The sequence below is a fragment of the Caloenas nicobarica genome, chromosome 21 (assembly GCF_036013445.1).
Source record: "Caloenas nicobarica isolate bCalNic1 chromosome 21, bCalNic1.hap1, whole genome shotgun sequence".
In the NCBI taxonomy this organism is placed as follows: domain Eukaryota; kingdom Metazoa; phylum Chordata; class Aves; order Columbiformes; family Columbidae; genus Caloenas; species Caloenas nicobarica.
The window spans coordinates 2,958,953-2,986,489 of record NC_088265.1 but is presented as its reverse complement, the minus strand read 5'-3'; the positions used below and the strand labels follow the sequence as shown (position 1 = coordinate 2,986,489).

The following is a 27,537-nucleotide window of genomic DNA, read 5'->3' as shown; positions in this document are numbered from 1 at the left end:
ATACGGAGAGGGCTTTTTTTTACAGCAAGTTTCGATCAGTAACGGGTATTTCAGCCTGTCTCTGTTTGCCCCCATCCTCACCTGACTCCGGGAGCCAGGGTACAAGGGAACCACCCAGAAGGAGCGAGAACCACGAATGCCACCTCTGTCCCTTTGAGCTCATGTCACCCAGGGTAGGGCGGTCACACCACGCCAACGAGAGCGGTCCCAGTGGAACCCAGGGAACAAGACTGGCCAGGACTGGGCATGAATAAGAGGAGAAAGAGGCCCCTGTTCGCCCTGCCCCCAGGAATCTCGCTCTCACAGCAACAAAGAGATATTCATTAATTAAGACAACTCTCATGCCAGAGAGGTTTTAGTCCATATGCATTTTTAAAAAACATACATGTGTCTATGCACACCTGTGCACACCAGCTCTCAGCATCCAAACGATCGTTAGCGGTTCTCGTTACACCTACCAGCCATCTCCACTGTCCATCAAAAGGGGACCTCAGCAGTTTAGAAGGGGAATAAAGGGCAATTCCATCTCTTGTGGGGGTTGTGGGGAGGGTGGTCAGGGCTCCAATGGCCCCACCCCGAGCTCTGCAGGGAGCTGTGGTTTCAGAGCTCGGAGCAGCCCTGCCGCAGGCTGCTCTCTTGCTCACTGCCTGCCTTTGTGGAGCAGCTCTCTGGGTAGGTCGTGTCCACCCCAGACAGATCTGGGACAGGAGACAGCCCGGAACAGCCAGGATGGATGCTTGGAAGAGGAGGAGGCTCAAGAAAGCATCACCTGGCCCTGCGGTGGGGTGCGCCAGACCTCCCAGCGCTGCTCTGCGGAGGGTCAGCGCCACCCAGACTAAATAGGAACTGGATCTGAAAGGCAAGCTGAGCCTCCCAGCCCTTTGGAAAGGGTTTTGCAAGCCCTTTGCTTGCCCATCGGCTCCCACACACGCGCCTCATGCTGCAGAGAGCCTGTGCACGGGTGCATCAGGCTCCGGGAAGGGGGTTCCTGGTAACCACAGCATCACTGGGGCTGCTGCCAGCTCCACGTAATGCCTGGTCCAGAGTGGACGAAGCTCGTGACTGCTCCTCGCCATCACAGCAGGACTGAGCTCAGCCTGTGTCCTGCTGAGCCCTTGGGGCCACACGGCAGCTTCGTCCTGCCCCGTCCTTTGCCCACGTACAGCTCCCAGGAACATCCAGCACCTCCCAGTGTGGGCTGCCAGGAGCAGGCAGGGATGCTGCCAGGAGCAGGCAGGGATGCTGCCTGTCCCCCTCCTGAGCCTCCACCACCTCCTGCCCTTCCCAAACCACACCTGAGAAACCGTATTTCTTCCCTCCCTGTGGGGCCGAGCAGCCCCGGCCGCAGTCCTGGCAGATGCCTCGCGCGAGGCGGCGTATGGGCTTTGTAATAACCTGATATCTGATCTGGAGTTCTCTGGCCTTTCCTCTCAGGCGGACAGTCCTTCGAGCCCATTCAGGGACTATGAGTCACTGAAGAAGCACTTAAAATCCATCCCCGATGATAAGGTTAGAGTGATGTGCAGTGCATTTCCTGCCCTAGTTTGGAGTTATGGGCTCTCTACGCTTTCGTGCTTATTCCACCTTCTCTTTCTCCTTCCAAATTCCCCATCACTCTGGGCTGCAAAACCAGGGGAAGGTGAACTCCGTGTCTGAGAGCCCCGGGAGCGGGTGAGCACCGAGCGCGGGTTCACAACAACAGCAGTAAATCGTCATCACTGTCGGGCACCCGTCCGAACAGCATCCGCGGCTCAGCAGCATCCCCCTTGCTATCAGCTGCCTAGGATAAGAAATTTGCCTTACATTAGTGAAATGATTATTCTTAATACTTAGACACTGATCATATTCCCGAGGAAAAGGAAACATAAATCCTTCCTGGCACTAAAAGCGACAACCCACATCCCTAGATACAAGGGAACTAATTAAGCCTGGTCTTTCCAGCCAAAGCCCAACCAGTGTGTTTGTACAAGCTTCGCGGTCAAACTATGTACAGAATTTGGCCCTATTTCCCCGTTTTTATTAATCACAGGAAAAATTCCCCATTTAGAAACAATGCTAGAGATATACCTGATAGGTTTTTTTTTTTTCACTTGGCCACTTACCACTTGGCAATAGAGATGAAGTTCTGTCTTTGCAAAACATTTTGAAACCTGTCTCTGTTCCAATTCAGAATCACCCACCCCAAAGCTTTCCAGGTTATCTGTAAAAGAAAACTCAGTTAAATGGATGGCTTGAAATGCTTCAACTGATAAACTCTAAATATATTATTTTAACTGTAATTTTGTTTCGCATTATAAAGTAGAGTGAAAATGTTAACAACCGCAGAAGAAAAAGTCATTGGAAATGGAAAGGGTTGTTTTGAAAATGAGGAAACGGAACATTTTTGTGCCCTGGGGACCACCTCAAAGCTTGACAGAGTTTCACAAAACATTTCAAGTTTGATGTGCTGTGTTTTGGGGGGGAGTCGAGCTGTCCCGCCTGTGGAGGGTGAGGGAAAACTCCAGGAGCAACGAAAACAGCTGGAAACCGGGACACGGTGCAGCAGTGCCGCAGCGGTACCGGTCCCTCCGGTTGGGTTCCAGTGCTCCCAGGATGGTTTAGGCTTGGCTTTGCAATCCTGAGCCCTGTTTCAGCCCCTCCAGCAGTGTCCAGAGGACATGTCCCCGCTGGGAACACGGGACAGGCACCCCACGCCACTCCACTCCTGTAAAAACCCACCTCAAACCCTTGCCTGGTTCTAAATAAAGCAGCTGCTGACCTCGGAGATTAATCAGTGGGCCGGTGTCTCTGCGTGATGTCACCCCGTGTTTTTCCACAGGCCTGTCAAATTTCAGCCCCGTCTGATCTGCCGATGACAGCCAGGGCTCGCGCCTGCCAGACAGCACCGGGACGGCCGCGGTCGGTGGGAGGGAGAAGCCGAGCGGAGGCCGGCAGGATTTATGGCCGGTTTCTCCCCAGCACGCACTCCCGCGCTCCCCGCCGCACACACAATACACAGATGCCTCGGAAGGATGATGGAAACCGGGGCCGCTTGGCGCAGCACAGGTATTTTTAGGTGTTATTGCGCCATTTCTGGCTTTCGGTGACTTTTATGACTAACGCAGCTGGATTTGCGGCAATCAATCTGAAGCCGGTCGGTCGTGCGCGCCGAGCTGCGGTTCACCAGTCCGGCGGGTGGGGATGGGAGGGATGGAGCTGGGTCCAAGCTGATGCCATGGGGCAAGATGAGTTCCACGATGGGAAACCAGCTCTTCCCAGGGCACCGCATCTGGCACAAAACCTCCTGGGTGGAAACCTGGGTCTGATATTAGGCAGGGCTTTAATTTCACTATTCAACCTTTACCTGTGCTTGCAGCTGGACCCGCTGCCCAAACACCTTCCCACATTTATCAGGCAGGAGTTACCCACCTCTTGCATCAGTGGGCACACATGGGAGGGGACACTGTCCGCACATTGTGTGTGCCCAGAAAGCAACGGAGTCCAAAGGGTCACCAACACCACGCAGCTGCAAAGCCGGGCACTGCATGTCCACACAGCAATTCATCAATTAATCTGAGAAAGAACAAAGCAATTAACACGGAAACCAGGAGACAGACGAACAAAGCATATGCCACGGCTCTCCTAAAAGGGCTGGCTCGTGCCTGTTTGTTTGGCTCCTGTTTCTATGGTGGTGGAGGCCATTATGAAGGGTCAATTCATCGTTCTCGTTATTTGTAGCTACAAAATGTATTCTTAGCCTCTCCAACCTTGGAGGGATAGCCAGGGGCTAACCAAGGACTGCTCGGCTGTTGGGAGCTGTCGTTCTTTTGGGAAATAAAAGACCGACCTTTCACAACCAAGTACTGAAGTTGTCAGGGCTCAGCGCACTCGAGGCAGCAGCTCAGCACTAACCACATCATCTCCTGTACCGAACCAGCCAGACGCAGTTTGCCAAGAGCTCTCGGTTCTCTTGACTGTTGTGACATGCATGGCACAGGCAGAGAGGGGTCACGGGGCTCCCACCATGTCCCTGTGTCACCCAGGACCTGCTGCACTGTGGCCAGAGAGGTGATGAGCAGTGAAGGTTGTGCCCGGTGTGCTGCCCCTGCCAGCTCATGGCCCGTCTGTGGTCCCTTTTGCACAAGTTCAGGAGCTTGGCTGGGCTGCAGTGTCCATACCAAAATAAATTCCCAATAAACGTGTATATAATGGGGCTTTGTTGCCTCAGAAAATAGGTTTCCCGTGAGGGCAGCAGGCCTGGCACTGAGGGTTATCCCAGGACAGTGATTTTTCCCCTTGGGGTTGCAGGCAGCTGTGGTTATGCAAGGCTCTGAGTTATTCCTAGGGCTGCTACATGAAAGGTTAGCTTCCTCACTGTGCCCAGCACGGGCATTTTGGAGGTGCAGCAATCCCTCTGCAATCTCCGCTAGCGCTGCGTGCTCCTGGCGCAGCCCCAGCACCTGTGCCCACACAATCAAAGCAGGAATCCAGTGCCGCGGTGGGGGAGACAGCTGGGGAGGGACAGCGACCTCCCTGCTTGCACTGCCAGAGCAAGTCCTGCTCACGGGGCAGAGCACCCTCACCCACACCAAGACAGCACGCGAAGGCAAGACCACGCCACCTTCACCTCTGTGGAAAGATGGGGAGACTTCTGCTGAGCAGGCATGGTTTGCAAACTCCGTCCTGGACAGTGTCTCAAACATGTTGCAGGCTGGATGCCACCTCCAGGCAGCTCTTCGAGGCAGTGAATGCCATGACTGTCCTTGCCTGCGCATTTCCTTACCCTGCTTTCCTCCCAGGAGTAGCACCAGCCATGGACTGTCCCTCTGCCCCTCGGTGCAGCTCTGTGCTGTGCAAGAGGAGACCCTGCAGCGGCTGCCCCAGCGTGAGCAGCCGTCACCTTCAGCACCCAGAGCAGAGCAAGTGTCTCCAGAGTGGCCGACCTGCTAGGAAAATAGAGAGTTTGTTCCTTTGAAGTTAATGACTCGTGAAAGCCTTTGAAAGCAGAGCCTTGTTTATTTACTCACTGCAGCCCATGTGGACAAAGCACCCAGACATCCTGAGCACGCTGCTAATTTGAATGAAAGATCAAATGAGAGTCTCTGCCCAGCTGAGCCACAATTGGAGGAACGAGGGCTGCCCTGGCCTCCCTCACTGCTAAATGTGGACAGGCAAAGGAGAGCCTGACCCAACCCCAGGGAAGTCCAGGGGACAGTCCCTGGGCTGTCAGTCAGGTCCTCTTCAGGAGAGCATCCAAATAAGCAATGAGGTCAACAGAAATTCAGCACTCTGGGTGCAAAGCTCTGCGAAACCTGGCCCAAGGATGCAATTTCAACGCCTAAATTCAGTTGCAACCCCCCCCACAGACACCCATCACCCTCCCCTCCCAGTGCTGACACCACTGCCTGCACCGACTACTTCTTGCCCTCGTCCTGGAGCCAGTTACAGCCCACCACAGAGGTCTCCTGCCCAGCACCACCTCACAGCCAAGACCTGCACACCCAGATCAACACCCAGGAATTTGGCACTTGTCACCACCTCCCCTTCCTTTCCCATCAGAGCAGGACACAGAGAACTCAGCCTCTCCTCTTTGGATTAAAATAATGCAGTTACAGAGAAAAGCCCATGAAATGGCAACAGCAGAGATCCCAGCACACTATCACTATGATGGGTCTTCAAAATAAATGCACAACCTTCCACACAAGCCTATAAATATCAGCCTTTTCAGTGCAATCACTTTGTGAATAAGCTGTAATGCAATATTCCATTTGGGCTCTCAGACAAAAGGACAGCATCGTACTAGCACCAGCTCTCTGTCACTGCGGTTTTCAGAAGAATAATTGGATTATAACCAAGTGCGAGTTTCTAGTCCCAGTTTCTCTCAGGCCAGGGAAGTCACTCTCTGATCTGTGACAACAGGAATGGGAAGGAAAGAGCAGAATGAGCTGAGCTGGGGGCAGGGGAGGGAGCAGCTGAGGGCTCCAGCAATGCAAAAAGCACTTTGGTGGATAATGAGGTTTGCAATCCCAATAAATAATTAGGCGTATTGGGAAGTGCCAGCAATGAGAGGTTACCCGTTGAAGCCTAATGCCTGCTCACCTCCAGGGTGTGGAAGGAGCAACCAGCCAAGGACACATGTGGAAGAGGGAGCTCCCAGGACACGTTGGTCTTCACCAGCTGCCAACCAACAGTTTCAGGGCGATGACAGAAGGAGAACTTAGAGCCAAGGGCAGTATGTCCGCCAGGTCTCCTTGTCCTGCAGACAGCAGAGACACGGCAGAGGTGGGAGACCCCTTGCCAACCTGGCACAAAGGGGTACGACTGGTGCTCAGATACCGGCTGTCCCAGGACAGGATGGCAGTGCCTCTCGCTGGGGACATCATCACCCCAGGGAGTCCATGTCCTGACAACAGCGGCTGTGTCCCCTGTCCCAGGCCGCTGCCTGCAGGTCCCCGTGCAGCAGTGGGGTCTGCACCGCCCGTGACACCTGTTCCTGCCCGCACTTCCCGCTCCTGCCCGCACAGGGGCGGGGGCCGAAGTAGCCGTCGGGTGCGGCGAGGAGCGGCGGCGGAGGACCCGTGGAACGCCGCGGAGGCGCGCGGGCACCGCTCGACCGGCGGAACGCGGAGGCCCGCGCAGCCCCGCGGAGCGCGGGCGGCTGTTTCCCGCCCTGCAGTGACACCTGGCGGGGACGAGCGCGGGAGGAGCCGGCGGTGGCCCCGGCCCCGAGCATCCCGCTGCGCCCCTTCCCCGGGCGGAGCCCGACGGGGCGGCCGCGGCCGACGGCTCCGCGCCGCGTCCCCGCGGGTGCGGGCGCGGCGGTGGGAGCGGCCGCGGTGCGCGGCGGCGGGGCGGTGGTGGGGGCAGCCCCGCCGGCGGTGGGCAGGAGCCCGGAGGGGGCTGTCCGACGTGCCCTTGCGGAGGTGGGGGTCGGTCCGGCCGGAGCGGCGGCTCCGCGCCTCTGACTCTGCCCAATGAGAGCCCGGAGCACGGCGGGCGCTGTCAATATTTGGCCACAGCCTCCGCGCTCCCATCCCCAGTGCGTCCTCGCCCTCCGCGCAAGGACCTCTATGGCCCGGCCCAGCCCCGCCGCCCGCCCCGCGCCACTCGGGGGGCGCCGGCCCCACTGAGCGCCCCGGCCCGGGACCCCTCGGGGAGCCCCGCCGCTGCCGCCCGGCCCGGCCCTGCCCTGCCGCCCCCCGCGCAGCAGCATGTGCCTGGGAGCGGGGGCCCAGCCGGGGCTCGCTCAGCATCGCGGAGCCGGCAGCCGCGCCGCGGGACCGTGACGGGCAGTGCCCCCGAGGGGAGCGCGGGCAGGACCCCCCTCCCCGGTCATTTCTCCGTTTGGACCCCGCCCCGGAGAGATATGCTCAGCCCAAACCGCCTGGAAGCGTCTCCTGGGATTGCCTTGGCCCCCGGGCGTGCGGAGTGCGGAGCCTTCCCTCGGACGGCGGGTGCGGCCCCGCGGCTTTGCCTGCCCCTCGTTCTCCTCCTGCTCGCCCTGACGCCCCGCGCCGACTCCTCGTGGTGGTGAGTCCCCGCGACGGGTTCGCCGCCCCGACGGTCCCCGGGCTGCCTCCGGCGGGAGCTGCGCGGTGCCCTGTCGCGGGATGGGGATGGGGAAGCCCGGCCGGGAGCGCAGCGAGCCCCGCCGAACCGGAGCCCAGCGTCCGACGTGCGGCGGTGGGAGTGCCGCGCAGGGCGGTGGAGCCAGCGGGGACTGGCCGGGGCTTGCACGGGCTCCCCGCTTCCCCCCGGGAACATCGCGGGGCCCGGCTGGGAGCCCCGCGGCTCGGGGCTCCCCTCGGCTCCACCTGCGCGGCTCCGGCGGCGGCTCGGGCTCCCGGGGAAGCGCGGCGGGCTGAGAGGGGAAACCGCCGGCTCCTCAACCTGCCGTGGGGTCGGTGCTTTCCCCGGGGCGCAGCACCGCGGTGCTCCCCGAGCATCCCCGCGCCCCGAAGGCGCCGTCGTCTCCCGCTTGGCCCCGGCGCCGAGAGACTCCCCATCTCCCGCCGCATCTGCCGGGGAGCAGAGCCCCACAAACCGTGATCCCCCCTGAAAGTCATGCCGGCCCGGGCAGCGGCAGGAAGCAGGATTAGTCCCTCGGTAGGGTTTGTACCTGCGAAGCGGCAGCAGCGAGCGAATCCCCTGATCCACCCGCTGCAGCCCCGGGATCACGCTGAAGCTCCCAGATCCCTGCGGGCTGCGGTATCATACGCCCCGCGCACTTGTACTATAGCTTCTCGTAAGTTAAGAAGTTGCTGGTCTCCCTCATTCGGATGAAGATCTGCAACAGAGAGAAACGATACCACAGAAAATAGCAGCATTTTAGAAATTAATCTTCTCCTGTCGCGATTCCTGTAACAATGAAAATTCTTGTATGCAGAATGAGAGCAATTAGGAAAACAAGGACTGTGAAGTTTTCCAAGCTGCTTCAGTAGTTCAGTAACACTAGAGGGGAAAAAATAGTTTGCTGCAGAAAAGTTCTCAGTGTCCCCCACCCTATAAAAGTCCTCTCTAATCTTGTGCAAATCACCGTTTTTCACACCTATCTCATCATCATTAGCACCTCGTAGTGGGTGAAGCAGAACTTAATCAAATTCAATGCATCTGCCACAGAAAGAGAACAGTCGTTTCTGGAATTCCTCGGCTACTGTGGAGCACATTGCGAGGGCTCGGTAGCACTTAGTAGTCGTGCCGATAACACAAGTATTCCTAGTGTTTTGAGAGCACGTCTGGGCGTGTGGCAGCTGTGGCCACGCTGGCACCCCTGGGAGAGCGATGCCAGGGTGAGGAAGGTGAACGGGAAAGCCGGGGGGGAAGCGGGGAGCCCGGGGGAGATGCTGCTCGGGCAGCGGGTTGGAACCGGCCACAAAAAGGTGGATTGTTTGGGGAGCAGCTTCTTCCAGAGGGCAGCACAGGCTTCTGGGGGGCACAGATGAAGGGCTAGCCAGACCAATGCCATCACCGGCCATGCCCAGAGATCTCCTGATCAGCCCACGTGGAACTGAAATCTCTGGGCAAGAAAATGAATCACTATCGGTGTATATCAGGTTGATACAAGCGCTGGCCTGGCTTCCAGATCTCCCCACCCAGCAGGGCAGGTGAAGACAGGACAGCATCTGTGCAGGTGGTGATGTTGCTGATATGCTAAAAGCTGAGGAAGGAAGGAAGAGTCTTTGGGCAGCAGAGAAGTTGGATTATTTCACTTCATTACCGAGGAGGCAAGAGAAGTGGAGGCTTGTTAGAGCTGAAGAGTGAGTACATGGGGTAAAATAGCTGGAAAAAGACGAGGTTTGGAGTAGTCACAGCATCGTCTGCCCAGAGCTGGGCAGTTTTGGTGACACACTTGGGTGCTGGCTGAGGGGTGAAAATTCTTTCTTTAGGAGGAGTGTGAAAAACACTTATTTTCCTTGCTGTTGTACCCCACTTCTCCCCACAATGACTCCACCGCAGTGTCTGCACTAATTCCAAACGCACATCTCTTCCCAACAAGCGGGAGGAAAACCAGCCACATTTTAAGCCTCGGTAGCTGTGGCTTATTTGGAGGGAGCTCGATTTAGCTCCCGCAGCAGTTTGTGTTCTCAGCTTGCAGACAGACTCCCTGGCTGGCAGCTTTTTGGCCGACGGAGAAATGGGAGTGGGGCAGCTCCTCAACACTGAACATTTTCAGCAAGCAGAATTGGTCTCAGGGACCTTAAGTGTGTAACTTAAAAAAAAAAACCTTAGAACCCAGACACATTAAACTCTAAAGTTCACATTTTCAAATGTACTTTCTCTTCTGTAGACCAGAGCATTCCTAAGAAAAGCCCTCATTGAAGCAAGTTGTGTTCTGCTTGGACCTGTCAGTTCTGATAAAATAACGTGTTTAGTTGAAATCGTATTTTACTGAAAATGGTTTCAACCAGCTGTGGTTTGGGAAAAAGTTATTCAGTGATTTACATAGGTTTCCAAGCACATCTTTAGCACTACTGATATTGCAGTAAATACATTTGGTGGTGCATCATCGTTCCTTATTTTCATTATTATTGCCAAATTCTTCTAGGGATTCACACACAATAAACTTTTGGAAATAGAGGAAATGCTTCTCATTTTCAGAGTTGACTTTTAAAGTAGATTCATAGAAAAAAAACTGGGTCAGTTCTGATCACAGTACATGGAAAGGAAATATCAACCAAATGTTTCTTCTAAACAACTGCAAATTATTAATTTTCAGTGACGTCAGGCGTGGCCCGCGCCGCCTCACAAAAACGCCAGGAATTGGTGAACTTTGGCGCTCAGAAGAAGTGGCCGTGGGTACGTGTGTTTGCGCTCGGAGCAGCGCTCGCACAGGCAGAGGGGACGGGCTGGGGCTGGCACTGGGGAGCAGCATCCATGCGGAAACCCTCCCAAACTGGAGAGCATTACTTAGCAACAAAATACCAGCTGAAACACAGACGGAAAATTAAGAAGGAATGCAACGGGAAAAATCCCTAAATCCCGTTTACACTTGAGCGCGCCGGGGTAGGGAGAAGAGCATCGTGCGGGGCGGGCGCCCGCCTGGCAGGGCTGTGCCCCGCGCTGCGAGAGCCCCGAAAGCGGCCTCTGAAATTCCTTCCGAAAGATCTGGAAGATTAGATGAATGTTGCTTATAAACATAAACTGTGCAATAAACAAACTTGGTGTAAATAACTATGTAGAGTTTACTCGCTATTGAGAGCCCCGCTGGCTGCTCTGGTGTGGAAAGCCATTTTAAATTGAAGGTTTGGTTAAAGAAAAATGTACACAAAGCCGTATGCACACACACCCCTGCACCCCACCCTCACACATACCCGCTTGCCTGCGAGCCCACATGAACCCCTCCAACCCCCTGGCGCACCAAATCCTCATTAGCTAACTTGTTTATTGCTAACCACAGCCCTTGGAAACTACAAATATTTAATTTCATCTGGCATTGGAACAGATGGGAGGCATCAGGCTCCCAAAGAGATAAAACAAATCTGTGGAAGGAAGACTAGTGCAGGCTTGGGGAGCGTGCAAGAGCCCGGCGGCCACGTGGGGCTCCTCAAGGCATCGGTGGGTTCTGGGGGCTCCTGGCAGAGCCACCGCACCCCTGGATGGACACTCTTGGGGATGCTCTGGTCCAGAGTGAGGCAGCCACCCCACTCCAGCTCCACTACTTGGCCAGGGAAGGTCTATGCTCATAGGCAGGGAAAACACACCAAGGGCAGGTCATAGAATCAGAGAATAGTTTGGGTTGGAGGGACCTTCCAAGCTCATCCAGTCCCTTTCCTGCCATGAGCAGGGACATCTTCGCCAGCTCAGGTTGCTCAGAGCCCCGTCCAGCCTGGCCTGGGATGTCTCCAGGGATGGAGACACCACCCTCAGGGGCAACAATTTCTTCCTCAAGTCTGTCCTGAGGCCGTGAAGCAGGAGCGCCCGTCACACCCTCCATGCTGGAGCAGCCCCAGGACCTGGTGTCAAGCTCTTCCTGAGGGCTTGGCAAGGACATTCCCACTGCAGGGGACATTCCCACCACGACGGGCAGGGTGGACCAGTGCTCCCTCCCGCAGCCCTTCCTCTCCCTGGTTTGCCGTGCGTTTCGTCATGACACCAGCACTGGGTCCTTGTCCAGGTGCAGTGGATGGGCACAAAGAGCAATGGAAAAATCAAGCCACACGTAGGTGTGGATATAGGATATAAGAGAGAGGGGCTCATTTAAACAGGCATCACACCGAGGTGTGTGGGAGGGGAAATAGCATCAATAGGAATGTTTGAAATTAAGCCAAGGGAAAGACAGCTGCCTGGAGGAGCTCCACAGCCCCGCGGTGTAGCCCTCGGGGGTGCGTGGGGGGGTCGCTGCCTTCCCTCCGTGCCAGCCTAAGCAGGGCAGACCCAGGAGAGCTTTGCTAGCAGAGGGTCAAGCAGCTCACGATCTCCGAGGACCACATGTCGGTAGCTCCCAATGCCATCCGGCACCATGGACAAGCCCTTCCCTCCTCCATGAGTTCTCCCACTGCAGAGCAGCTTCCCATCCAGCTGGTCTCATCCCCAGGGATGTCACAGGCTGGGTACCAGGGGGACTCGCCACCTCGAAGGGAGATGATGCGCAGCGCTCAGGGCATGGCGAGTCCGCGGGGGCTTCGCACCGGCTGGACGTCTGTTGCTGCTGAACACTTTGCGTGGCAATAAAAGCAGGAGGTCAGCGACCGGGAAGTCTTTATCCCGAGGCGCTCCGCAGCTCCGGCTGTCCAGGCAGCCGCGCTTTGAAAAATAAGTTTTAAAGTAATGTCAGACTGATGGGGAATGAACCCTGTGGCCTCTGCAGCAGCCTGGTGTTCGTGGTTGGGGTGTATTGAACAGATGGGTTCTCTCAGTCATTCTGCACCGTTATAATAATCCTAATTGTGTTTCTTAGTTCATTTTTCATTAGGGTCACTTTCACCTATAGGAAATCTTTCTTACAAAGAAATGCAGAAGCAAAAAATCCTTCTGCTCGTCCAAGCTCATTAGCTTTTCCTATGACTAATACCGATTTCAGCAGTGCCTGCAGCCCAGCGGGACATGGGTGCTGGGCCAGGTCCTGGAGAAACACGCAGCCTCTGCCTCGAGCAGCTTGCACCAGCACAGAAGATATGCCGTGGACAAGAGAAGCAGCATCCACCCTACTTTACCTCCACAGAACTGCCTTACCTCCCCACCTCTTAGCAAAGCGCTTTGAGATTTTGGGAGGGGCGGGGGGGAAAAAAATACTTAAGGATAAAGCATATTTTTTATGAGCAACCTGTATTGTATTCGAAGACCGCCAACAACGCCTCTGAGGAACAGCTTTCACTCAGCACTGAATGAGATTTTGGCCATTATTGCTGAAGGCACCGGAGTCCTTTTCTCCCTGTGCTTTTATAACCTCGCACCTTCACCCTCCTCCGGCTCTGCAGCAGCCCGAGCGCTCCGGGGCTTTGCTGCTCACCCGATATATGTTCTGTGCACACCGTATCTCACCTTTACACATTGCAGGCAGAACAGACCGTGATTTCCACGTCACTCTCGATACAAGATGCTGATATCAAACCCTCCCACATCAGCCAAGGGGACGGCAGGGCAGCGCTGACCGGTGCAGGGCAGGGAGCTCGTTCGGGTCCAGCTGCTGGGGCTGCAGCATCTCCTGGACATTTCAGTCCTTCCCACAGAATCTGCATCCCACTGGCTGCAGACGAGTGCAGGAGAACCACCGAGAGGGGACTCCGACAAGGTACCAAAGGCAGATAACTGGACATACAAGAAATAGAAAGATCACAGTGCAGAAAATGAAAAATATGTACTTCGAATGGCACTGGTAGTGGCTCAGCATTATGATATTAAAAATTATTCAAGTGAGACTAACGCTCTCAACATACAGAGTAGTGGCTCTAAGTGAGGAAATTAGGACTATTAATCATTCCAAGGCGTTAACAATTCTAGCAGGCCAGGATGGCCACATTCCCAGTGGCGCTTAATAAAATACTGAGGGTTTATAATAATAAAATAATATCTCAAATGTCTATAGCACCTTGCAACCCAAAGTGCTTTGCAGTTGGCTATAAATTGTCTGCCCACAGCCAGGGAGGGCAGAGGAAGGAAAGTGCAGCATCCTTGGGAAGTATGCAAAGAACTTGGAGAGGTGAAACGCTGCCAGGCACGTTGGAATTTGCTCTTTATCAGGCAAAGAGGCAGGGATGTTGGATTTGATCCTATCAGAACGAGGTGTCTCCAATAGCTGCCTAAGGCTTTCCAGCCTTCCACCAAAATACAGATGAGTGAGACTCCATGAGATGGGAAGAGAACAGAAGCCAAGATAGTTTGGCTCCCAAGTTGATCTTTCAGGACTATCAAAGTGATCATGAGAGCAATGGGGAGGTGAATCAGGTTTCCCAGGGGAGGGACTCCAAAGCCTCTGATACCACCAAGAATCCAAACCCCGCTCTCATCTCAACCACCGCAGCAGAAGACGCTGCTCTGTGCAAAACAAGCTCACAGCTCCCAGCTGGGGCCAGGCTGAGCATCTCTCACCAGGGATTTGGGGATGGGGATCCTCTGTCCCCCAGCACTTATCCAGCAGAAGAGGCCGGGGATGTCCTCACATCATGGTGCTTGGGCGCATGTTGGACCATGCTTCACCCCACGGACAAGGGGAACTGAGGTGGTTTCCCAGCACTTGCTTTTTGCAGAAGGACCTGGAGAAACCCCCAACGCCACCAATGACGGTGGAGCCTAAAGCAGCGCCAGGCAGCCCGTCCTGGGGCTGGTTTTGGGAGCAGATGTTTGCAGTTGACCACAGCACAACATGCTCGGGGGCCAGAGCAGAACCAGTGCCGAGGGGAATGTCCTGAGCCGGGACCGAGCCCAGTTCCAGCTTGGTTTGCAGGTGTCTGATGACACCGGTGGGAGCTGTGGAGTGGCTCAAAGCTCCACGTTTCTTCCAAAAAGCACCGAGGTTATTTGCCTGAGTCATATGAGGTAGGAGAGATAAGTGTGCCAGGCAGGCGGTGGCCATCAGAAGATGCAGAATTGAGAGGCCGGGAACACCACCTTGGCGCTTTTCTTGCCTGTTTTTTGTTTTGTTGTTGCTTTATATGCGGTTTGGTCAAGTCCAGAGCTCCCGAGTGTGCTCTGTCCATCCCCACACAGCGCCAGGCTGCCTGCATCTCCCCATTGCCAGTAACAAAAGGGAGAGCCCGTTGGGAACCCCCAGGAGCAGTTGACATGGCCAGGGGTCCAGGGATTTCAGCCGTCCAAACTGTCTTAGCCAAGCTGAGCGCAGCCTGCGCTCGATGGGGAGAGGCAGCATCATGAAAGGCAGATTCTCAAGCTGGAAACATGTTAGATGGGATGTCAGAGCTGAGCCTGCTGCCTGTGCTGAGACCCAGCCTCAGGTTGGAGAAGTATATTTTGATGATTTCGAAGCCATCGCGCTGGCCAGGTCCATGGCGCTGTGTCTCGCCAAAGCATCTCCTGCCTCCCCAGGTGCTGCGTTCCACTCTGTTCTTCTGTCCATGCTCTTCTGCCAAACAAGGAGCTACAAACAGTTTGCAAAATGTCTTTGGGATCCTTGGGGAGAGAGAAGCCACAGGAAGGAGACCGGTTAACCTGCCATCATTTTTCAGCCATGAAGCCTCTCTGCATTAACCGGTGACGGTGAAGAAGCTTTGTGTCTCAGCTCTCGGCGTGCCACAGCAGCGGTCCTGCCTGGGAGGTTTGTCCGGCACCAGGCAGATTTATAATGAAGGGGAAACTGAATTCCCCTTTGCAGCATCCCCCTGCTTTGGTCTTTAGAGCTGTGGTTCCCTCTGACTGCTGGTTTTGCAGGGCAGCTCCTAAGCCCTCGTGAACAGCCTGGTGCTCCTGGGAGCCAGAGAAACCTCTTGGCAGCTGCTCAGCCTGTTTGTTCCCCTGGCCAGGCTGATGCCAACATGTTTGGGGGACGTGTTCCCATCTGCTTGTTCCAAAGGTGCCTGAGACTCTGACCATGCTCTTGATCCCCCTGTGTCTGGTGGTCTTTCCTGTTAAAGAGCTCAGCAACCAGGAAGCTGCATCTGCTGTGTTGGAGCCAAAAGCACAGTTTGCTGGTCCAGAAAAAAAAGACTGCAGCATGTTGAAGACGGAGGAGGAGTGAGGCATACTGGGATCTGATCCTTGGGACAAGATGCAGCATATCCCAGGAATTCGCAGCCCACATGCAACTGCGGGGATCCCCTCCCAACCCGCGGGAGCTGCACGTCCAGGGAGGAGAGGAAAGCTCTGAGCTCTTGAGACTTTCACCAGAGCAGTTGGAGCTGAAGGCAGAGACATGACATGGGCCACACGGTTCTGCAAGAGCTCCCCGAGGAGTCTGCAAGTCCTTCAGGAAGCCAGGCAGGCTCTGGTGGGAAGTGCGGGAGCAGGACACATCCAGCACGGAGGCAAGCCGTGGAAGGGGGTTTAGCACAAAATGCACGCTGCCAAGTAAATAGACGCGTCTGCCTCTGATTTGCATGTTTATCTTAGAAGCAATTTAGGTTTCTCCTTGTTTACAAGAGTCGAAGTCAGCAGACTCTTAGAACAAGAAAAACAACTGGGAGCCAACATGTGACAGTTGTCTCCTGCTCCCCCGGCGCTGGCGGGCGGTTGGGAAGAGCTCGTTCCGGCTGCACCGGTGGATGTGTCTGGATGCAATGGATCCCTCGCAGAGGGGAAGAAGGCTGGTGGGGAGCGGGGAGTGCTTTACCTGCAGGCTCCGAAAGCACTTTCCTTTGTAACGCGGAATCCCCGGTCTCTGCTGCTGCTGCTGCACAAGTTGCTCCTAGCAGGGTGGCCAAGGTCCAGTGCCGTGCGTGGTGGCACAACGATTCCCGCAGCACCGCAGCTCGCACCCACCTCCTGGCAGCTGAATTTTAGGAGCAAACGGGAAACACAGCAAGCTTGTGGCCAGAGGCTGATTTGCAAGAAGGAAACTCTGCAGCGGGGTCGCTGCGAGCCTGAGTGGAGCAAACAGCTCTGCCCTGAGCAGGGAGGTGATGCGGGGGCTTCCCAGACACTGGGTGAGCATCCATGGACCCCCATTTGACACGGCAGGGGGTTATTATCCTCACATGCCCATCATGATTAACTCTCAGCTCCTTGCTGCAGGCTGCTCCTGCCTCTCTCCTCCTGACCATGCAGAAGTCCTGGCCCAAGCAGCTTCCAGCATCAGGAGCAGCTCCCTCTCATAGACTTTTCTGAACTCGGGGCTTGTTTAGTTTGGTTTGTTTTCTGCTAGAATAATGCTGATTCCCCAAGAGTCCAGCATTTCACAGAAATTTGCCACTTCCAGCACAGCTTCATTTTTTAAAAATGAAGTTCTGATAAGGCAGCTGGGGACTTCTCAGAACATCCATTGTCTTTCCTATTTCAGTGTTTTTAAAATGTCATAGATTTTTAGAAATAAAATGGGAAGGGATGCTTTAATCAATCCAAAACAAATGTTTGGGTTTTTTCCCTCCCAAAATTCTGCTTGGCACAATTTTCCTGGTGTTCCTCGTCTCGCTCCATTTCAGAGTAACTGAACCCAACTGGAGCATTTCTCACGCAATGGAAGATCTCCGTCCCGCCGAGATAACCGCAGCCTTTCCAAGACACGTGAGGAATTTTCCTCCGTGTTGTGCCATGCCGCTTTCCAATGCCCCAGCAATCATGGGATGGATTTCAGACCATAATTTCCAATGGAGACCTGTAGGTACCACAGCAAATCTGCTGCTTTTTTGCAGCCACGAGCAAATGGAGACGCAGCCACCGACCCTGGCGGGGGTCTGGGACCCTGCACGGTGAGGTCGTCCCTCGGTGCCCTTCACCCTGCTCTCCTTCCACTTTCTCCTGCTGATAATGTTTGCTCTGACCTGGGTATTTGGCAGGAGAATTAACGAGAAGTAATCAGCTGACAGTGTGAAAAAGGGAGTGCCTGGTGTTTATCTTGTCTGGAGGGTTTACCTTGATCTCAGTCTCCCAGGGGATGGGGTCAGTCTGTGCTTTATCTGCTGGCTCCTCTACCAGCGTGTCCCCCAAAGCCAGCCCTGCATCCCCCCCCCGCTGTGCCCAAAGGCCAGTACCACAGCTCAGCAGCACTGGAGGTGGCCAGGGTCACCACAAAGCCCCTGCTGAGCTGGCCCATCAGAGAACATTTTACCTTTTCCAGATTTCCCAGCATCTCTCCCCTCCAGCAAAGGGGAGCTGTGGCTGCCCCTCGATCCTGTGGCACCACAGCCTTGTCCCAGCTCTTGGCAGGGACACATCGGCTGTCCCCCATCCTCGTGGGAACCAGGTAGAATGAATTCAGGGCCAGGGTACCCAGCCACGCGTCCCCACAGGATCTCAGCATTCCCACTCAAGCCCGCTGCCCTATGCCATCATCCAGCTGGGGAGATGCTCCTGTGCCCTGTCCTGCTCACCGCAGGAAGGAACCGGCCACTGTCATGGCCCAGCACAAGCGAGGCAATTAAAACACCAGCAACCGGCATCACTCGATGAGCTCCTGGTGACTTTTCTTTCCTAAAGGGCTTCCGCCATCTCCCGTGTCCCTTGCTGCAGGATCAAAGGCTGACGAGCAAACCTCTGAAAATAATGCTCACTGGCTCTGAGTCGGGGCTTGCAAAGCCACGGGGAGCCGGGTTTATTATCCTCAGCTCCAGCCTGAGATGACCTTGTGCTTCTGCCAACGTTTAAACAAAATATTTTTTAAGAAAAGGGAACAGATCCCATTGCTTTCTGTGCTTGCAGGGCTTTCCTGAGCCTGCGAGCTCTCTCGGGGGCTGATAGAAGTGATAGAACATGGCCCGAGAGAGACAATGAAATATTGCCCAAGCTTATTGCTTTTCATTATTACTAAAGGAAGGTTCTTCCAGTCTGGGGGGGGTGGGGGCTGGAAAAACTGAATCCCACCCAAACCTCATCCCTTCCAGCCAGAATCACAGCTCCGCGCTCTGTGGCAAACATCATCCCCCAGCACAAGCAGCCGCTGCCTGGCTGGGGCTGAACGGGATGGAAAATTCCACGTTGCCACATTGTCCGGGCCGGTGCGAGGCTGCGGGCAGAGCTCAGGGTCCCCCCCGCCGCGTGCGTGGAAAGCTGCCCCTGGGGCTCAGCCAGGCTCCACCAGACCGTTGTTTGCACATTGTCTTTCTGCTTTGAGCTCCGGCCAGAAGGAGGGGACTGGGATGCAGGCAGAGTACAGGCAGGACAGGAGACACAATGTGGTTCTCCCAGTTATCCGGTGTCAGGGCATGATCGTAAGCGCTCACCAGTGCAGGAGATGCAGGGGAATAACAGCATGAAAAAGGACTGCAGCAACAAGAGGTGAAACCTGCTCCTCTCACCCCTACCAGAGCATCGCATGGGTGCCTGTGCCATGGACCTGTGTTCCCACAGTGTGTCCATGTGAGTGTGCAGGCAGGAGACATAAAATCATTTTGGTTGGAAGAGACCCTCAAGATCATCAAGTCCAACCATTATCCCACCCCTGGCACTACCCCATGTCCCTGAGAACCTCATCTCCATCTGTCCAACCCCTCCAGGGATGGTGACTCCACCACTGCCCTGGGCAGCCTGTTCCAATGCCCGACAGCCCTTTGGGGAAGAAATTGTTCCCAAGATCCAACCTAAACCTTTCCTGGTGCAACTTGAGGCCATTTCCTTGTCCTATCACACTATTTGGGAGCAGAGCCCGACCCCCCCGGCTCCAAGCTCCTTTCAGGCAGTTGTAGAGATGGAGGAGGTCTCCCCTCAGCTCCTGTTCTCCAGGCTGAACAGCCACAGCAGATCCTGCACCAGGCTCAGCTGGGCTCCATCCTGCTGTGCTCAGCAGGGCCGGGCTGCAGAGCAGGGCTGGGATGTAGGGGAGAGGGTTGGGAGGGAGGTTTTGCACATCGGCAGGTTCCTCCGCTGCCACCCCAGGAGCTCACGGAGATTTCAGGCTCTCAGCGACATGGTTCCCCCTGCCTTGCAGCACCCAGAGCTGGCTGGATGCTGGGGAGACGATGTGCTCCACGGGGCCCCTGCTGCAGCGACGCGCACACAGAGCGGAGCTTTGCCCGCCTGGGATTATTTTGTTAAACACAAAGGCCAAAGCCCAGCGGCTGTGATGGCTCAGCAGTGCCCTGTCCCTGCGTCCTGCCCGTCTGACCCACAGCACCCACCACACAGCGTGTTCCATCCCTGGCCCCCCTCGCTGAAGAGATGCTGCAAGGAGGGCACGTCCCTGCTGGGGGGACACCTTTGACAGAGCCCAAAGCACCTGTAACACAGCTAGAAAGACAAAAGGGAAAGGTGGGCTTCAATATAAGATCCCCCCAAGCATGGTGAGGACCCGGGGAGCCAGAGCCCTGTACCTGCCTCTGCGGGCAGCGAGGTAACGGCATCATTCTCTCTTGCAGGTACATTGGGGCGCTGGGCGCGAGGGTGATCTGCGATAACATCCCCGGGCTGGTGAACAAGCAGCGGCAGCTGTGCCAGAGGTACCCCGACATCATGCAGTCGGTCGGGGAGGGAGCCAAGGAGTGGATCCGGGAATGCCAGCACCAATTTCGGCACCACCGCTGGAACTGCAGCACCCTGGACCGGGACCACACCGTCTTTGGCCGGGTCATGCTGCGAAGTAGGTTCTGCCCCATCCCCTTCCCACCACCGTGTGCCTTGTCTCCCTGGGAGGGGCTCTCCTCTGGCTGGGCTGCCGTGCCCGGTGGCTTGGGTTACTCCTTTAGGAGAGCTTTGCCTTTCCCTGTAAATTAATCAAGCACTAATGGGTGCAGAGCAACTGCGTTTGGAATAGCTGCACCAAACGAGACGGAGCAGGGGGAGCCCTGGGGGAGAAGGGGGAAGGAGGAGACACCTCCAGAGAACGGGCTCATATGTAAACAGTAATGGGATATATAAATATTTGGAGAGCAGGGTTGGCCAGGACTCAGTGATTCACGTGGGAACTGGCTGTTCCCTTGCATGGCAAGGGAGGCAACCAGAGCCACGGCTCCATCCTCACCTCGGGCTCCAATGTGGAGCAGGAAGGACCATGGCACAAACAGCCAGGCACAGACCCTGCCTGGGAGGGACCTTCCCACTCCCAGTGAGGGACAGATGTGACACAAGCAGGGACGTACCCAAGGAGCAAAGAGGAAAGGGGCGATGGTGACAGGGATGGGGATGGTTCCAGAGCAGGAGCAGCATCGTGGGCTCCAGCAGCGAGTGGACCCCAGGAGCCTCATGGGGAGCCCCGGCACTGCGGGACAGATGCTGCGATGCCCTGTGATGTGCCGGGGCGCGTCCAGCCCCAAATCAAAGGCGGCTGGGAAGAGCCGGGAGCAGCTCATCTGGAGGACATGTGAGATGGAGCCGGGGAGCGGGGGGCTTGCTCCCAGCTGGCGGGGGGATGGGGCAGCTGCCCGGTGGGGCACACGGCAGCAGATCCTGCATCCAGACCCCCGGAGGAGCTGGCTGGAGGGAAAGGGGCTGGAAGCACCGGGATGCAGTACTCACCCTACCATGCTGCAGCCTGCTCCGTCTCAGCCTCTCCATCCCCACGACAGCACCTTTCCTCCTGCCGGCATCCTCTCCGGGCAGAAGATGGGGAATGATGAAAGCTCCTCGCCACAGCCCCATCCTGCGAGGCCCAAAGAGAGCTCTGCTGCCTTTGAAGTTGCTTTCAAAGGCTCTCAAAATGAAGACGAACATGGTTTTGATTTGCAGCTTCTTTTACAGTGTTACAAAAACAGCTGCGAACTTGAACCGTAGACATAAAATAGCAGGCGGCAAGCTGTGCCATGCGGGGAAAAGCCGAGCCCGGCCGGAGCTGGCGCCAGCTCCCGTGCTCAGCATCGCCCTGGGAGGGAGGCGGCCCCGGCTGAAGGGTGACAGCTGGTCCTGCAGCCTCGGCACCCAGGGGCACCCAGCTCAGCGTGAAATTCCCCTTAATCTGGAAGGTGGCAGGGAAGCCGAGGCTGGGCTTGGTGACCAGCAGAGATGGCTGGACTTGGCTTATCCATGTGCAGGATGGTCTTACCCCCAGCTGCAAAGGTGACACCCTAGAACCACAATCTTTTTGGTTGGAAGAGACCCTCAAAATCATCAAGTCCAACCATTCCCCCACCCCTGGCACTGCCCCATGTCCTGAGAACCTCATCTCCGTCTGTCCAGCCCCTCCAGGGATGGTGACTCCAGCACTGCCCTGGGCAGCCTGTTCCAATGCCCCACAGCCCTTTGGGGAAGAAATTGTTCCCCAGATCCAACCTCAACCTCCCCTGGCGCAACTTGAGGCCGTTTCCTCTGGTCCTGGCGCTTGTTCCTGGGGAGCAGAGCCCGACCCCCCCTGGCTCCAAGCTCCTTTCAGGCAGGTCAGAGATCAGAAGGTCTCCCCTCAGCTCCTGTTCTCCAGCTGAACCCCCAGCTCCCTCAGCCGCTCCATCACCCTTGTGCTCCAGCCCCTCACCAGCTCCGTTCCCTTCTCTCAACTCGCTCCAGCACCTCAAGGCCTTTCTTGGCCTGAGGAGCCCAAAACTGCCCCCAGGATTCAAGGTTTGTCCTCAGCGGTGCCCAGTACACACCCAGTGCTCTGCTCCTTGGTGCACGCTCACTCCCCATCCCCGTTTCTCTCCCCGCGGCAGGCAGCAGGGAGGCCGCTTTCGTCTACGCCATCTCGTCGGCCGGGGTGGTGTACGCCATCACGCGGGGGTGCAGCCAGGGGGACCTCAAGGCCTGCAGCTGCGACCCGCTCAAGAGGGGCCGCTCCAAGGACGAGCGCGGGGAGTTCGACTGGGGCGGCTGCAGCGACAACATCAACTACGGGATCCGCTTTGCCAAAGCCTTCGTGGACGCCAAGGAGAAGAAAGTGAAGGACGCCCGGGCGCTGATGAACCTGCACAACAACCGCTGCGGCAGGATGGTGAGTGCGGTCCCCAGCGTCCCACCAGGACCCCTCCGCAGGGGAACGGGTGGCCGGAGCAGCTTGGGGGTAAGATTGGAACCCTGGGTGTCCCCAAAGGGCATGTCCTGCTGCAGACAATGGGGCAGGACGCTGCTCTGCCTTCCCAGTGCCTCCAGTTGCCTTCCCAGTGCCTCCCTGCATGGGAAACAGCCCGGGGGGGTGGCAGTACCCCACTTCTGCCCGCAGGATGTGTCCTCACTGCTGCTGGCATCAGTGACAGTGGGAATGGGTCCTCGGTATGCAGCACCCCTCTCCCGTTAGGAACCCCATCCCACAGGGCTGACAAGCTGCGTCAGGGATGAGCAGACCCAGGAGCGATGCCGGTGCCGTGATGCCGGTACCCGGCCGGTCCTCACAACATCCCTCTTCCCACAGGCTGTGAAGCGTTTCCTGAAGCTGGAGTGCAAATGCCACGGGGTCAGCGGCTCCTGCACACTAAGGACTTGTTGGCTGGCAATGTCAGATTTTCGCAAAACAGGGGATTACCTGAGGAAGAAATACAACGGGGCCATCCAGGTGACGATGAACCAGGACGGCACGGGCTTCACTGTGGCCAACAAGAACTTCAGGAAGCCCACCAAAACAGACCTGGTGTATTTTGAGAACTCACCTGATTACTGCGTGATGGACAAGTCGGCAGGTAAAAACTAAAGCTCCAGTCATTGCCCAAAAGCGGTTCTTCCTCCCCTCCAGCCCATGGTGACTCCAGCACTGCCCTGGGCAGCCTGTTCCAATGCCCCACAGCCCTTTGGGGAAGAAATTGCTCCCCAGATCCAACCTCAACCTCCCCTGGCACAACTTGAGGCCGTTTCCTCTGCTCCTGGCGCTTGTTCCTGGGGAGCAGAGCCCGACCCCCCCTGGCTCCAAGCTCCTTTCAGGCAGGTCAGAGATCAGAAGGTCTCCCCTCAGCTCCTGTTCTCCAGCTGAACCCCCAGCTCCCTCGGCCGCTCCCATCACACTTGTGCTGCAGCCCCATTCCCTTCTCTCAACTCGCTCCAGCACCTCAAGGGCTTTCTTATCACAAGCAGCCCAAAACCAAACACAATCTTACCGCTGCTATAACCGTGGGGCGGAGGGTGAAGAAGCATTTGAACGCCCTGACCTGCTCTCGCTTCCTTCTCCAGGCTCCCTGGGCACAGCCGGTCGCGTGTGCAACAAGATGTCCCGCGGGACGGACGGCTGCGAGGTGATGTGCTGCGGGCGGGGGTACGACACCCGCCGCGTCACCCGCGTCACCAAGTGCGAGTGCAAGTTCCACTGGTGCTGCGCTGTGCGCTGCAAGGAGTGCGAGGACACGGTGGACGTGCACACGTGTAAAGCGCCGAAACGGGCCGAGTGGTTGGACCAGACCTGAGGAGACGGGAATGCCAAGGGAAGAATCCACTGCCACCCCCCCCTTGCAATTTTTTAAAAACCCCGTGCCCTGAGGGCCATGACATTCTGGGAGTTCTAGTTCAACTGCATGGCTTTTATTTAATTAATTCTGCAAAGCACTAAAGAAAGGACTACATTTCCCAGGAGGTACTGTGGACCCTTCTGTTTGCTCAGCAAAACTAATCCCGTACCTAGGAGGAGCCTGCAGTCCTTGCTTAAACTGTGAAACTGCCGTTGCCCCTTGTTCTCCTTGCAAAGGGACGGCGCAACCGAAACGGACTTGGAGGACCGATTGTCGGGATGAGATGGCTGAGGAAACCTGCACCTCCCCAGAGATTTTATGTCGCAGTAAAGTTTCGCCAGCAAAAACACACTAGTTCAGAATAATCCCCTCTTGCAGAAAGCACTCTTGCTTTTTTACCTTTTTGCAAGGCCGGAGGAAGGGTGTTACGGATCTGTGAGACAGTTCCGTGATACCTGCGTTTCCCCTCGAGCAGATCCAGCACCACCAACCCCACTGAGCAAGAGCAACCTCCGCACAAGGCTTCTCTCCGTCTCCCCAGCCAAGGCGACAAGCGGAGCTGTAAATTGGGACTGAAACCCGAGTGACTGCACAAAGACAAGGGCCACCCCCAGGTGCTGGCAGACAGAGAGGGCTAGAGAAAGCAAACCAAACGTGAACTTCCCGGTAGGTTGTGAAGTCGACAGATACAACAGTGTCTCTGTAAAACTCACTTGTATGTTGTGTATACTGCTTATTATTTTAAGTCAAAATTCATTATAAACCTGTATCAGAAAATGATGTTCTTTGCTTTTTGAATTCCTACACACATTTCTTCTACCTGCCTGCAGCTCCCACAGTCCTAAACCGCGGAACTCCCATCCTGGGAGTTACCTGGTGTTTCCAGAAAGCCACAGATCCAGCATGTAAAACCCCTGGGGAATCCTTCATGAGCAGCTCCAGGACATCTCATGACATGGCACTGGGTCAAGCAGGAGGTGCTAGGTTAGCTTGCAAACCTTTCCCATAAAAACAACAACAAAAAACCCCAAACCAACCCCCAAAGCTTCAACTACCAGCTAAATTTGAAGCTGCAGAGCTGCCAGTAGAAACGTTACAGAGATCAACCCATCTCACCTCTAGAAATTTCCTCAATTCTTTTTTTTTCCCCCCAACTTGGGCAAGCAATGATTACAAAGGTGCTTGATTTACTATAACAGATATTTTATAGGGTCTGGTCAAAAGGTACCAATCCACACAAACAGACTTAATGTACAAATAAGACAGTTGAACCTGCAAACTAAATTGATCCCAAAAAACCTTAATCATTGCAATTCCTGAGCATATTCTGACAGGTACTTCCACACTCCTTCCCAGAGCTCGGCTGCCCAGCCAAGGGCTGTTTTCTCCCTGATGCAGGAAAAATGTTAATTTTCCTGATGCTGATCATCACTGGGCAGATGGGCAGGTAAGGACGTTTCACACACTCAAAGCAAGTTTTCAGAGTTCTAAGCTTACAACTACAGGAAAGGGCGAGTCAACAGTAACATTCACCTGTAAATAGTTTTAACTGGGCTCTGCTGGTGCTGCTGGAGGGGCTGTCGAAGCTCCCCGGGGAGTCAAGATGTGTGGGCAGAGGAAGCTGAGCAGGTGACAACAGCCATGTCTGAAGGAAGGTCAAAGCAGCAGGATGGGCTTAAGGCAAAGATTATTCTGGTCCTAAGCCACCAATTGGCTACTGCACAAAGAGCATCTCTGAACAGGGATTTTATCCAATGGCCCTAGGAAATATTAGTTTAAGTGGTGAGAGTTTGAAAACTGCTTTGATAGGAACTGCTCGAAGAATTTAGAAGTCTGCCATGGGCCAGATTAGAGCACCTTACTCTGTGCCAGACACTGCTGAGATGGCTCATGCAGAAACAGGACCTTCAGCAGAGCTGCGGACAAGGAAAAAGGTGACGTTTTAACAGAACTCTTAAAAGTTACAAGAATCCTGCCGCCCCACTGCCTAACCTGTTTCTTGTAGAATTAAACCACCTCTCTTGAATGCCGGAGTGACTGAGCGGCACCTTTCGCCCTCGCTGCTCTTGCAGAACTTGCACTCGAGCTGGTGTTTTCCTGGGGGGCTCCCAGCTCTCCCCCAGCCCATTCGAAGTCCTCTGAATTTCAGTTTTCCCCAAGATTTGCTCTGTCTGGGCTGTGCTGAGGAATGCTGGCAGGTGAGGCGGAGGTCTGAGCCAGGCCAAAGGCATTTCAAGCCTGGTCCGTCAGCACGCACGCTGATCTACCGGGAAGAGCTCTCTCATTTATCTTCATTACTGCCCCACCTACCATCAATTTACAGCAGGCTTTAAGAAAATGCTGCCCCCTGGGCAATCAATCCAAGCTTCCCTCCTGCTCCCAACGCAGGGCACACTCCATGGGCCGGGAGGGACCCAGTGCCTGGGGTCAGGCATCAATAAACATTTCTTCTTCTCCAGAGGACTTTGGGAAGTGTCTTCCAGCAGAAATCCTGCCCCGGAGCAGATCTGTAGCCCCACCTGATGAATGACACCTTAATCAACGGCTGCTGCCAAAATACTTCTTCCCTTTGAACGCAGATGCTCAACATTTTAAAACAAAGGAGAAAACTCCCGAGGACAGGTTTGTCTTGGGTTTACTGGCTTCATCCGTTCCCGTATCATCACCAAGATGCTAAAACTGGATGCCGAGATACTAAAAGTGGATGCATTCAGTACTTTGTAGAACAACCGTAGCTAAGACAACCCTCTGCAGCTGCCTCCTCACCACAGCACAGCAGTAAATCAGAGTAAAACCACCTGGGCACAGGTACCAGCATTACAGAGGAGGCACCAGTATTACCTGGAGACAGCCCAAGGAGCTCAAGTCTACCCAACAGAAGAGCTGAGCATTTCTTCCACAGATTAAGCTGAGGGCATTATTTTCTGTAACGCTCTTCTCTTATTTTGAATACAGCATAGTGAAAAAGAATCTATGAAAGCTGGTCCACATTCAGGGCATGGAGGGACCTCAGAGTTTTACGCTGTCTTACGTTTGCACAAAGCTTTGCTCGTGTACCTGTGCCAACAACAGACCTGCTGTGCAGGTCCAGCTCTCGGGGACAGATTTATGGGGCATTTTAATATTTGCATAATATCTGTGGGAGCTTTCCCATCCCGTTTTACCGAAGGCGAGTCAGGGAGGGCTGCTCCAGCAAGCCGCAGAGGTTACTGCTCTGGAATCGCAGCTGATGAGTCAATGCAGGAGAATGCAATAGTCACATACTGTGTCACCCTGTTTTATAACTGATGATAGCGCACAGCCAAATTAGAAAAGACATCAAGAGATTCTTAACAGAAGGGTCCGAGCTGATGAGGCCCTGGTATAATTGCACAAATTCAATGCATCCAGAGCAAAAGCAAAATGTCACTGGCCAGAAAGAACCCAAGCAAGAAGATCCCCGATGGAGAGACATCCTCATCGTCGTGGATGCAGCCTTACTGATGCAACGAGTGTGGGTGTGTTATCCAGCGTTCCCCAAGGAGCAGACTCACCGAAGGGCCTTTAGCAAAAAGTACAACACAACAATTGAAGCTGGAAAGGAGGAAAATTCCAAGCACATGAGCAGCATCCCTGAGCACCGTCTTCTTCCTACAGTGCTGAGGGCAGCGGGGTGTGCTCAAGAAAGGGAGGAGGGAGACAGGAGACCAGAGACAGAGCTGCAAACTGAAGCTGCCTTTCCTCT

General features: G+C 55.4%; 1 protein-coding gene across 1 annotated transcript; it reads left to right on the top strand.

Annotated features, from left to right (window-relative positions):
- The first annotated feature begins 7,051 nt into the window (after nt 1-7,051).
- On the top strand, nt 7,052-24,572 carry WNT2B (Wnt family member 2B). Its single transcript, XM_065649200.1, has 5 exons — nt 7,052-7,509; nt 19,878-20,098; nt 22,098-22,375; nt 22,793-23,057; nt 23,542-24,572. The coding sequence occupies exons 1-5, from the start codon at nt 7,346-7,348 to the stop codon at nt 23,769-23,771; spliced, it is 1,158 nt and encodes a 385-aa protein (XP_065505272.1). The 5' UTR covers nt 7,052-7,345; the 3' UTR covers nt 23,772-24,572.
- Nucleotides 24,573-27,537: the final 2,965 nt, after the last annotated feature.